Genomic DNA, 12,723 nt, shown 5'->3' on the forward strand with positions numbered 1-12,723 from the left:
ATTGCGGTGGCTTCTCTTGTTGCAGAGCAACGGGCTCTAGGCACGCAGGCTTCAGTAGTTGTGGCACACGAGCTTAGTTGCTCCGCGGCATGTGGGATCTTCCCAGACCTTGTCCCCTGCATTGGCAGGCGGATTCTTAACCGTCATTTCACTATGACATAGTGAAATGGATGGATTAGAAAGACTCATCAGGAAGTGATATGCAGAATGAATTAGTTGGGCAAATGACTCTGAAGGCAAAGAAAGCTTAGCAAATTGATTAAAGGAAAGAAGAGAAAAGATCACTGATCCAGTTAGAGTGCTCATCTAGCCAACCAGACTGTTATAATAATAGTAACGGTTTGGGGTAGATTAGTAACCTTGAGAATAGAAAGGAGAAATAGCTTATACCAGTGACTCTCAAGCAAGACTGGCTGATCATTAAATTTGGAGAACTGGGGAGATCAGTCTTCTTTAATTCTAAAACGTTTAATCTGGGAAAATGGGTGACTAAGGATACATTTAGGGTATTAGAGTATTTCAAACAGTATTTTAAAAATTCTCTTGGATGACTTATTGATAAGTTTGGTAAGGCAGCAGTGTAAGTCAGATAGCCCAATCATATTTATTTATTTATTTATTTATTTTTGACTGCTTTGGGTCTGTTGTGCATGTGCTTTCTCTAGTTGTGGAGAGCAGGGGCTACTCTTAGTCGCAGTGCGTGGATTTCTCATTGTGGTGGCTTCTCTTTGTTGCAGAGTACGGGCTCTAGGCGTGCAGGCTTCAGTAGTTGTGGCTTGCGGGCTCAGTAGTTGTGGCTCATGGGCTATAGAGCACAGGCTCGGTAGTTGCAGTGCACAGGCTTACTTGCTCTGTGGTATGTGGAATCTTCCCCGAACAGGGCTCAAACTGGTGTCCCCTGCATTGGTAGGCGGATTCTTAACCACTGCGCCATCAGGGAAGTCCCCATATTTTACTGTTTTGATTTTCATAGTAATGAATGGGCTAAGTATCAGCACTAGAAACTAGAAAACATGCCATCTACCTGTCAAAAACGTTGATGTTCTTCAATTAAATATGGTTTGGATGGTGCTGAAATGAAGCCTTAGAACGCTAACTCCTGACTTCTCTGTTGTGACTCACCAGAGGGGATCCCCAACAGAACTCTGGTTATGGCTTCTTCAGATTAGAAGTATATGGGACAATCTTTCTGACCTGTTATCACAGGGGAAGACATTAAGTTTTCCTAATAGAGCAAGCCCAAAATAGGCTTGAAACTCAAACTAGAAAAGAAAGGGCAGCCCTAAAGGTTTCTTGATCCACGTCTTAATTTTGGCATGAATAGTCAAAACTACGATGAAACTTTTCTGCCCACGTTTGATATTTCATGTTAGGATAGCCTTGGACTCTGGTTGTGGATTCATAGAAATTCTCTTCATTTTGCTACTTCTTGGAGTCAATAATGAAATGTTAGAGAAAAGGTTAAAATTTTCTACATCCCTGTATTTAAGCCTGAAAGATTAAAATATGGGTCTGCACAACTCTGCCAAGCTCAGTAACCTTGTTTTTAATCATAAGCCAGCATAGACCTCAATCCTTAACAATGATTCTTAACTCATCTCCTGAAAGCAAGCATTCTTTTCCAGAGAAATGGACACATGTTGATACTGAAAATTTTCCTTAAAGGAGCAGGAGCTCTTGATAAAAAAGTAGAATCAGATTTTCCAACAAACAGAACCCTTGTAATTGTAAAATAGTGCTGCAGGTTAACCCTTTGCAAAAACAAAACAAACAAGACTTAAAAATTGTTAATTTACTGTTTTCAGCAAGATTCACGGGGACGTTACATCTAAAACCTAGAGCAAGCAGCCAGCTTATACTTAAGAAGACTGAATGGAAACAAAAGCAGTGCTGGGAAGCAGTGAACAGTGGTTTGAGTTTTATGGAAAATCTAATGAATAACAAAGAGATAAAACTGCAGAGATACAAGCAATTCAGAAGAGAGTTTAGTTTTACTTTAATTCAGAAACTATTTCTTGAACATCTGTTATGTGTCTGGCATTATGGTACATGCAGAAGATGCAGTGATGAACGAGGCAGATGTGCTTCCATTCTTCTTAGAACTTATTGTCTATTAAGGAAGGTTAAAAAGTCTAAAATGATTAAGAGCAAAGGCATGGTGGATACATCTAGGAGACCCAATCTGCATATAACTGGAATTCCAGAAAGAGAACATCACTTAAAAACTGGTGAAGATGTTAATTTTCATAGTTATAAAGGTGCAAGCTATAGTGATCCAGGCAGAAACAGTATAAATGTAAAAAGTAGACTAGCCTTAGATAGCCAAGCAACACATTCTCAAGGTTGAGTGGAAAAAAAGATTGATTGTAATGCAGTACATGCATTTCAGGTCAAATCCCAAGTTGTATGCTAGGGCGGTATTCTCAGACATGTATGGGCTCGAAGAACATTTCATCTATCTTTCTGAAAATATTACTATCAAAATGAACAACTTAAGAAATGGAGAAGTTATGATATAAAATGATTGGTGATGAGTAATGAAACCATTTAAGCAGAGTAAGATCCAAATAGTCGTTCGTATCTTTATAAAATAACATAAATTGTAAAAAAAAAAATTACTTAAAATTAAAAACAATAATAATTTTGGTCTAAAATATGTCATCAGAAATTGGCATGGGGACTTCCCTGGTGGTGCATTGGTTAAGAATCCGCCTACCAATGCAGGGGACACGGGTTCAAGCCCTGGTCCAGGAAGATCCCACGTGCTGCGGAGCAACTAAGCCTGTGCACCACAACTACTGAGCCTGCACTCTAGAGCCCGCAAGCCACAACTACTGAAGCCCGCACGCCTAGAGCCTGTGCTTCACAACAAAAAAAGCCACTGCAATGAGAAGCCTACACACCGCAACAATGAGTAGCCCGTGCTCGTCACAACTAGAGAAGGCCCGCGTGCAGCAACAAAGACCCCACGCAGCCTAAAATAAATAAATTAAAATTTTTTTTTAAAGTGCCATGTAAGCCAAGGTGTAAGGGCTTTTAAATTTATACAGAAGAAATCAGTGGATTCACATTTCTTTTAAAACTGAAGATACCCATTAGTAGAATAAAAGTAGGATGATGATTATCTTCTAAACCATTGGGGTGAGGAAGATGTTTGGGATAAAATCCCATATAGAACAAAAGGAAATGGCAAGGTTGCCCCAAAAGAACAGAAAACATAAAATAACATGACAACAATTTTTGTTAAGTTCAGATCAGTTTAACACATTTATTGAATGTTCACTAATTGCCGAGCATGATTTTAGACACCAGTGATAGTGAAGAGGAGAAAGACCACAAGGAAATTAAATATATATATATATATATATATATATTATGTCTATTAACAACAAGTGCTGTGGAGGAAAGTAACAGAAAAGGGAAATAGAAGTGCTCTTTTTGGGGAAAGAGGAGCCGTGCAACTTTCAATAAGGTAGTTATAGAAGCTCTCATTGAATAGGTGATATTTGAACAGACACCTAAAGGAGGTGAAGGAGCAAACTGTTCCTTGGATTGAGAGCATTCCAGAGAGAAGGAACAGCAACTTCAAAGGGCTTCTCAGGTCCATGCCTATGTAGTTTGTTTTGTTTGAGAAGTATAAAGGATGCTTAGGATTGGAAGTAGAGAAGGATGGGGAGAAGTATATGATAGTCTGGGGGTAAAGAGTGCATGGAATGTGTGGTGTAAACGCTTAAGTATTAGCTTTTTCTCTGAGTGTGATGAAAGGTTTTGAGTTTAGGAATGGCAAGATCAATCTGGTTCTATGTTTAAAATGGAGTGAGGATGGGTGAAAAGGCAAAGACAGAAGCAGAGACCATTATGAGTCTATTATGGTAATTAAAGGAAAAGATGGTGGTAGATTGGACCAGAGTGATAGCAGTTAGACATCAGAAATATTATAGCACTATTTGAAATAATGTTTTTGAAAGGTAGTGATAAGAAAATGTAGATAAGTGATAAAAGGCAGGATGTAAAATTACACTGTAGGATCACAAATTGAAGAATATCTATAAATAGAAAACAGTGATTAGCATTTATACTTTAGGGTAGGAATATTTTAGATTGATGTACATGTGTGTGTGTGTTTCTTATGCTTTTGTGTGTTTTCTAAATGGTTTTTTATAATTGGGGAAGAAACTAAATTTTTCAAAATATTTTTCTTTCATAGAACAAAGAGGTGAAGAAAAAGATATCAGATTCAAAGAAAACATCTGCATCTACTTTAAAGTAAGTAATTCCATCATCTCCTATGTGAGAATGACTATGCATATGAATTAAAATTTTTTAATTTTTACAGTGACATTTTTAATATATTTTATCATCCTGGCTCCAGTTAAATGGGACATCATTCAAACTGAATTATTTTAAACTTTTTTAGATTTAAGCTTTGCATCTTTAGAAGTTTTAGAAGTTAGAATTTTATTCTTTGCTAAATTTTTTTCTCCTTTTAACAGAAAAGATACAGATGCTTCCAAGGCTGTTGAAACTGTGACTTCAGCTTCTGCTAGTAAGTTGTTACTTTCAGTACTCCTCCAAATGAGTATGTTTTGTCAGATGATTGGAAACTTCTTGTAAGATGATGCTAGGAAAACATTATTCATTGTGCTTTAGGAGAAGGGGGACCCACACTGGCTCCTGTATTAAGCTAATGGTTAATATTAAGTGTTTAATTGTGAAATCTCTTGTGGAGTAAATATAAGGACTCAATGAGATAATGTATGCAAAGTACCTATCATAGTTCCATAGTAAATAGCTATTTAGGTTAATTTTGCAGTATCTGTTTCCATTCCCTCCCAGTAAACTGACAAGACAAAACATAAAGGTATGTTAAGATTGCTTGGGTGGTCCCCTTTGATTTTGAAAGTCTGCTAAGAACCAAAAAGTAAACAAAAAAGACTAAACAGAAATAGATGATATTACACTTATGTGTTATTTCTTTACACACAGGCAAATACTTCAGGTCTTTATTATGAATCTAGCTAAATGAATTTTGCATACAATTTTAAACCCAGTTTATTATTTTTTTTCTCAGTCCATTTAGGATTGGAAATGTCGAGAGAAAAAAGTTATTGCCAAAACATACACTCTTGAATCTAGTAAACAGTGTGATAGTGAAGGACAAGACAGAAAGGCTGAAATAAACAATATATTAGGAAACTTAAATTGTGTTTTGTATGTTATCTTTTCGAAAGGTAGGTAGTTTATGGATTTATATTCAGAATAGATAAAGAGTTTTTGGCATTAGAACTAATATTCAAGTGACTGGAAAATTGGATTGTGTAGAATATCTCAATTTTCCATAACGTTTAGTTGGATAGTGTCCTGAAGTTATTGGAAGTTAGTGCAGGTGACTATGAGTGGCTTCTGGAATGCAATAAATTTTTACTAAAGTTTTAAATGTGAACCTGTAAATGGATAATATTTAGAGGCAGAAGATTACTTCAGTTAGGGACATGACATAAAAAAGGTAACAGAAAGGCCTTGAAGAGTAGTGCTGGGGTGTTTTTTAATTTGACCCCATTAACAGCATTTCTCAAAATGTGTTGCTTGAAAGACTTATTCATAGAACATGTTTTGGATCAGGTAAAGTTTAGGGTATGTATTATACCTTTTTTTTTTCCTTTAAAAAATAATCCACAAACACATTCACTTTATGAAATCCTGCAGGAAAGAAACCCGTTTAACTTTGTTTAACCCACTGTTTCCAAAGCTTGGATAAGTGCACCCCATTTTTTCTGTGTAAGACCTAGTAATAATTGGTACAAACTCTGGGAAATTTCCTTAGAGAATAAAGAACCACTAGTTGTTTAGGATTCTCATGTAGATTGGATACATGGAGTGATTGAAAAATCCTATTGAGAAAACATTTGGGATTCACTTTCAGGTAATTAGGACCTGATATTAAAAGGTTAATTAAAATGATCTGGGATGCTAAAATCTTAATTTTTATTATACAGAATTTTTTAGTGGATAAAATAAAAAAAAAATTAAAAAATTTCAAGGTTTCAGGCCGGATGGAGTTTTCTAGATGAATGTGGTAATGTTGATTATAATAAAATTTAGCTGTAGTGATTTCTTTGAACTGGGGGAGAACATTGCTAAATATCAGGTATCAAGGAATATCTATGGGAGATATCATTTAGTCAATCACATGGCATTGAAAGTGGGATACTTAGGAAAATTTTTTGTTAAGTTTAAGGTCTGAATTTTGGGACTGGCCCTAACATAATAAAAGTAATGCGTAGGGGGAGAAGTGCTTCAAGTTAAGTACTTCCTCCCTTCTAATATAAATGTAGAAAGAAAGAGAGGAACCCAAGGCTGAGAAAGTGTCAGGTGAGAAAGATAAGATAGCTTTTTGAGATCAGCAATGTCAGATTGAAGAGGGATAGGAAGTCAGGGTAGTTTTAAAGAGAACTTTGGTGGGGGGCTTCCCTGGTAGCGCAGTGGTTGGGGATCCGCCTGCCGGTGCGGGGGACACGGGTTCAAGCCCTGGTCCGGGAGGATCGCACATGCCGCGGAGCAGCTAGGCCCGTGCGCCACGGCTGCTGAGCCTGCGCTCGGGGGCCCGCAAGCCACAGCTGCTGAAGCCCGTGTGCTGTGGCTGCTGAGGCCCGTGTGCCTGGAGCCTGTGCTCCGCAGCGGGAGAGGCCGCCATGGTGAGGGGCCTGCGTCCTGCAGCAGGGAGTGGCCCCCGCTCGCTGCAACTAGAGAGGGCCTGCGTGCACCAGCGAAGACCCAATGCAGCCAAAAATTAAATAAATGAATAAATAAATAAATTTATTTTAAAAAAAAGAACTTTGGTTATAAGCACAAATCTAAAAGGATGTAGGAAAGTACAGGGAGGGAGCAAAAGCCTAATTTTATCAGAAAGGGAAACTTTAGAACTTTTACCCAGTGCTAATTACTTACTGAGCACTCGGCTATATGCCCATAATTAGATACGTTTTATAAAGTGGTTAGGATACATCAGAGAGTTATTTCTAAGTAGCTTATAGTTTAACTTGTGCCAGAAGACAGAAAACAAGGGAAAGAAACCTGTCATGGTTACACTATTTATAGTAGGCAATTTGTTACTTCACTTAATATTTCAGACCACCCTATGAGTATAGTTCATACTGTTCTCGTTTGATAGATGAGGAGACAGATTCAGAGAGGTTAAATGACTTACTCAAGGTCACATGGAAGAGTTAGGATTCAAACCCAAAAACTGTATGCTTCCCAAGCTTTTCACCTATACTAAAGTACCTCTCTGAGAATGAAAACTTGGTTCTATATCTCCTTTGATTGCTCTTCTTTTATCTTCCCTTCATTGTTTCCCTAAATGTCTGTTCCTCTTCTCATGTCCTACTTTTCTTGCTGGTTGATTTCTTTCCTTTCCATATCTTTAAGGACCAATGACATCTCCCATACAGACATAAACCTCTTCTGCCCCCTCAAGTTTATGCCTCATTTTCTTATATTATCTAACAACACCGCTAGTTATCCAGTGTAGGAATCTATTAGTGACCCTTTACCCTGTCTTGTCTTCTTTTTTGTCCCACCCAGTTCAAACTTCAATAACATCCTTCCTCTTTTCATCCAATAGGTGGCTGAGTCCAATTAGTTCTCTCTTGAATATACCTCAAATTATCTCACCTTTACTCCATCACAGCTGTAAATGTTTTAGTTTAGACTCACATTTGAATTTTTGAAGATAGCCTCCCGACTGGCGATTTTTATTCTACTCTGCTCCAGTATTAACACCCTTGCCCTGAGGTCACTTTAAAGCAGATCTGATCATTCCACTCCTAGTGACCCACAGAGGAAAGCCCAAATTCTTCATAATGACCCCTTCCCCTTTGGCCCAGATGACTTTTTCAATCTCTTGTCACGCAACTGTATATTATGTTTAAGCTACTCAGAATAGTTTATTTTCCAGCTGTGGTATTTCATTTCTCGGGTCTTTATGCTATCCATTTGTGTGGAATCATTGTCTAAATTCCAGTTAACTTCCTTAGTAAGCACTTATGAAGTAGCTATTTAGTAGGTGCCAGGCCTTGTGCAAGGTATTGAAAATACAAAGTCAATTAAGACTCCTTTTGGAGGGTCGAGGTGGGGCAAATTCTAATTTTTTTTTTTTTTTTCTTTTTGCGGTATGCGGGCCTCTCACTGTTGTGGCCTCTCCCGTTGCGGAGCACAGGCTCCGGACGCGCAGGCCCAGCGGCCATGGCTCACGGGCCCAGCCGCTCCGCGGCATATGGGATCCTCCCAGACCGGGGCACGAACCCGTATCCCCTGCATCGGCAGGCGGACTCTCAACCACTGCGCCACCAGGGAGGCCCCCTAATTTATTTTTTAAGGCCCATCTCGGATGAAGCTTCTTTGTGATACCTTCCCTGACTCTTAGGCAGTTAAATGCTCCCAACTCCCTCCTAGAAATACTGTATTGTGTACATTAAATCACTTGGTATTAACAGGTTGTTAATAAGTCTGTCTCTTTCACTTGGCTGGGTAAGGGAATATTTGTAGTTTTATTTTTCTGTACCTTAATATCTAATGTGGTGTAAGGGTTAGTGAATAAATATTTGCTGGAGGAAGAGTATAGGGATACTCAAATTACATTTGTATTAGTGTCATAACTGAACCCATGGAAGGCAACTAGAGATTATCATACTAAGTGAAGTAAGTCAGAAATAGAAAAATAAATACCATATGATATCACTTATGTGGAGTCAAAAAAATGACACAAATGAACCTATTTATGAAACAGAAACAGAATCACGGACATAGAGAATATGTGGTTGCCAAGGGGGAGGGGGGCAGGAGAGGGATGGATTGGGAGTTTGGGATTAGCAGATGCAAGCTGGTATACATAGAATGGATAAACAACAAAGTCCTACTGTATGGCACAGGAAACTGTATTCAGTATCCTGTGATAAACCATAATGGAAAAGAATATGAAAAATATATATTTGTATAACTGAGTCACTTTGCTATATAGTGGTAATTAACACAACATTGTAAATCAGCTATACTTCAATAAAAAAAATAACTGAACCCATGGAAAAACACATAGTGAACCAAAATTTTCTGATTAGTCATTCTTGATTTAATGATTTTTTCTTCTGTAAGATTTTATTGGTTTCCTTTTTTTTTAAAGTGCATGTCTTTTTCTTTTCAATTCCCAGGTGAAAATGACTTTTTTTGTTTAAGTCAGTTATTTCCCCAATAAAAGCACTCTGCCCAAATAGTTCCCACATGTGAGTTCCAGCAAACCTTAAAGGAAGTAATAACTCTAGTTCTGATTGCAACAATTCCATAGCATGCAGAGGAAAGGAAGACATTCTTTAAAAGGGAGTATGGAGGGAGGGGAAACAGGAAGGAAAAAACAGGCTAATACCAACATCGAATACTGACAAAGACACTGCACACTTAGCACAGTGGCTAAAGTAAGAAAATAGTAATACCAAATGCTATTGAAGACGTGGAGAAACTTGCACATTGCTGGTGGGAATGTAAAATAGTATGGCCATTCTCGAAAAAAGTACTGTAGTGTTTTAACAAAGCTAAACATGTGCGCACCATAGGACCCAGCAGTTACACTCTTGGGCATTTATTTCAGGCAAGTGAATTACATTTCACACAAAACCTGTTCACACAAAACCAGTACACAAATACTTACAGCCTCTGTATTAATAGCCAAAAGCTGGGAACAACCCTAATGTCCTTCAGTAGGTGAATGGCTAAACAAACCGTGTTATGTCTGTAGCATGGAATACCTACCACTTAGCAATAAAAAGGAATGAATTATTGATACATGCAACAACTTGAATGGATTACAGAGGAATTGTGGTGATTTAAAAAACTAAATCTAAAAAAATTATGTATTGTAAGCTTCTATTTACATAACATTCCTGAAATGATAAAATTAAAGAGATAGAGAACAGATCAGTGGTTGTCAGGGATTCTGGGGGAGGAATGAGATGGTGCTTTCTATAATGGGTAGTAGGAAAGATCCTTGTGGTGGAACTCCTCTTTGTCTTGACTGATGGTCGTCACCGTAATCTACACATATATGATAGAATTTCATAGAACTAAATATACATTACGCGCATGCAATCTGGGGAAATTGGAATGTTTGTAAATTACATCAATGTCAGTTCCCTGTTTATGATATAGTACTTAGTTATGCAAAATATTACCATTAGAGGAAACTCCGTGAAGGGTATATGGGATCTCTCCCTATTATTTCTTACAACTCCATGTGAATATACAGTAATCTCAAAATTAAAAGTTAGAGAAATGTTGTAAAATGCTGATAAAGCTATCATAGTAAATTAGAATTATAGAACAATTTCACTTCTGAATATTTGATGTAAAGTTTTTAAGTAAAATTTTAGTGTCTGGAAGTATATTAAATGAATAACATAGTATGCCCAAGATGGGGAGGGGGGTTATGTCAAAAGTATAAAGATGGTTCAAAATTAGGAAATCTGTCAATTCCATTTACTATATTAAATAGAGGGAGATAAATGCTGAGAAATTCTTAAAGTAGGTGACTACTTCCTTAATATGATAAGGTGTTTGTGTATACGTACTTTATTTATATACATAACAAATATGCATATATCAGGTCAAAAGCCAGCATATGCTTAAGTTAAACAGTAGAAGCATTCCCATTAAAGTTGGGACCAAAACAAAGGATACTCATCATCACTTCTGTGAGTTAAAATAAATATTGTTCTAAAACTAATAGCCATTAGCTGGTGCACTACTATAAGTCAAGAGGCATAAAAATTGGAACGTATGATAAAACATTATTGTTTGCAAATATATATGTATGATGGAAAACCCAACAGAATCTATTGAAATGCTATTAAATAATTAGCCATCTTAATTCTCTAAATAACTATAACATTTTAATTGCTTTATTACATAAAAAAGAACCATTCATACTAATATACTAATAAAATATTAATATACTAATAAAATATTCCATTTATAATAAAAAGGTAGAAGCTATGAAAAGAAAACTTTTAAGTACTAAGAGGCATAAAATAAGGCTTAAATGAGAAAACAGCTCATTTTTGGATAGAAAGCCTCTCACCATTATAATATGCCTTTTTTTCTTATATTAAAAGATAAATATTAGGCACCTAATACCAGTAAAGATTTTTTGAATCTATATAAGCTGATAATAAAGTTTATACATAGAATAGACAAGAAAATTCTGCAAAGGAAGAGTAATTAGGACAGACCAGCACTAACAGATATTAAAATATATTACAAAGTTAAAAGATTTATATAGTTTCATATAATTGCATAAATAGACAAAAGATCAGTAGGACAGAATAGATTCCATGAATACTCCCCCAAACATATGGAATATCAGTAAATCATTATGGTAATATTTCACATTAGCAGGGAAAAGATCAATTATTCATTAAATTGACTATAGCCTCTTTGTAAAGTATATAGTTTATAGTATCAAAATAAATTACAGGGACTTCCCTGGTGGCGCAGTGGTTAAGAATCCGCCTGCCACTGCAGGGTACACGGGTTCGAGCCCTGCTCCGGGAAGATGCCACATTGCCGCAGAGCAGCTAAGCCCGTGCGCCACAACTGCTGAGCCTGCGCTCTGTGGCCCACATGCCACAACTACTGAAGCCCGCACGCTTAGAGCCTGTGCTCTGCAACAAGAGAAGCCACCGTAATGAGAAGCCTGCGCACCTCAATGAAGAGTAGCCCCCGCTCGCCACGACTAGAGAAAGCCCGCGCACAGCAACAAAGACCCAACGCAGCCAAATAAATAAATAAATAAACAAACAAATAAATTACAGCTGGATCAGAGATTTAACATGATACACAGACAGCAGTTAAAAGTATTGAAAGAAAATTTGGAGGGTTTTTTGGTTTGTTTTTAATTTCAGAATGAGAAAGTCCTCCCCTGTCAGGAAGACGTTGATTACACGAAAATATTTTTGTATAAGTATTTCTCATAACTTTTTTAAAAGTTGTTACCTATATGATACAGATTAATTTTAATGTATAAAGAACTCTAATAAGAAAATCCTCAAAACCCAAAAGATAAATTGGCAAATATTAAGAATAGACAGATCACGAAGAAATAGAGATAAATTTACACGTATGAAAATTGACACAGCTTTCCTTAAAATTTAAGAAACAAAGATTAAATCATACTAGTTTCTAGCTCAGATTGGAGTGATTAATAACTTCTTTTACATACTGTGTTTGTGTGGAAATGGGAAGCCCCACTCTTGTATACTATTGATGGCAATATTAATTGGTACAGCCTTTCTGGAGGACAATTTCATGTTTGTTAAAATTTAAATCTATCCCTTTGTCTCAGCAAGTCCATGGCTAAGAATTTGCCTATAGTTATAGTTCCATGGGCATACAAAGATGAGTATAAGGATGTTTCTTGCAGTGTTTTTACCAAAATTATGCTAAGTTAACTCTTTCCTAAATCTAAGTGATGTTTTTTGTAATGTGTTACTGATATATTTTTCTTGTTATTTTAGCCAAACCTGGACAAACCAAGACATCTGCAGCCAAAGTAAATAAATCTTCAGGTATGTTTTCTATATTAGGATCCTAGACATGTTAACTTTAAATTATTTAAGCAGTTTTTATCAGTAGTCTTGAATCTCATGTGACACAGTGTGTGCTGAGTATGTACCAATC

At 36.7% G+C, this 12,723-nt stretch overlaps 1 protein-coding gene across 4 annotated transcripts in view; it reads left to right on the forward strand.

Annotated features, from left to right (window-relative positions):
- Positions 1-12,723, forward strand: part of ZNF638 (zinc finger protein 638) — a 70,610-nt gene that overhangs the window by 26,325 nt on the left and 31,562 nt on the right. For all 4 annotated transcript variants that reach the window (XM_082643161.1, XM_082643159.1, XM_082643160.1 and 1 more), the window contains 3 exons: positions 4,208-4,266; positions 4,494-4,546; positions 12,561-12,611. In XM_082643161.1, coding sequence (XP_082499287.1) covers positions 4,208-4,266; positions 4,494-4,546; positions 12,561-12,611 — 163 coding nt within the window. The remainder of the gene's footprint in view (positions 1-4,207; positions 4,267-4,493; positions 4,547-12,560; positions 12,612-12,723) is intronic.

The sequence above is a fragment of the Mesoplodon mirus genome (assembly GCF_964341445.2).
Source record: "Mesoplodon mirus genome assembly, chromosome: 14".
Lineage (NCBI taxonomy): Eukaryota > Metazoa > Chordata > Mammalia > Artiodactyla > Ziphiidae > Mesoplodon > Mesoplodon mirus.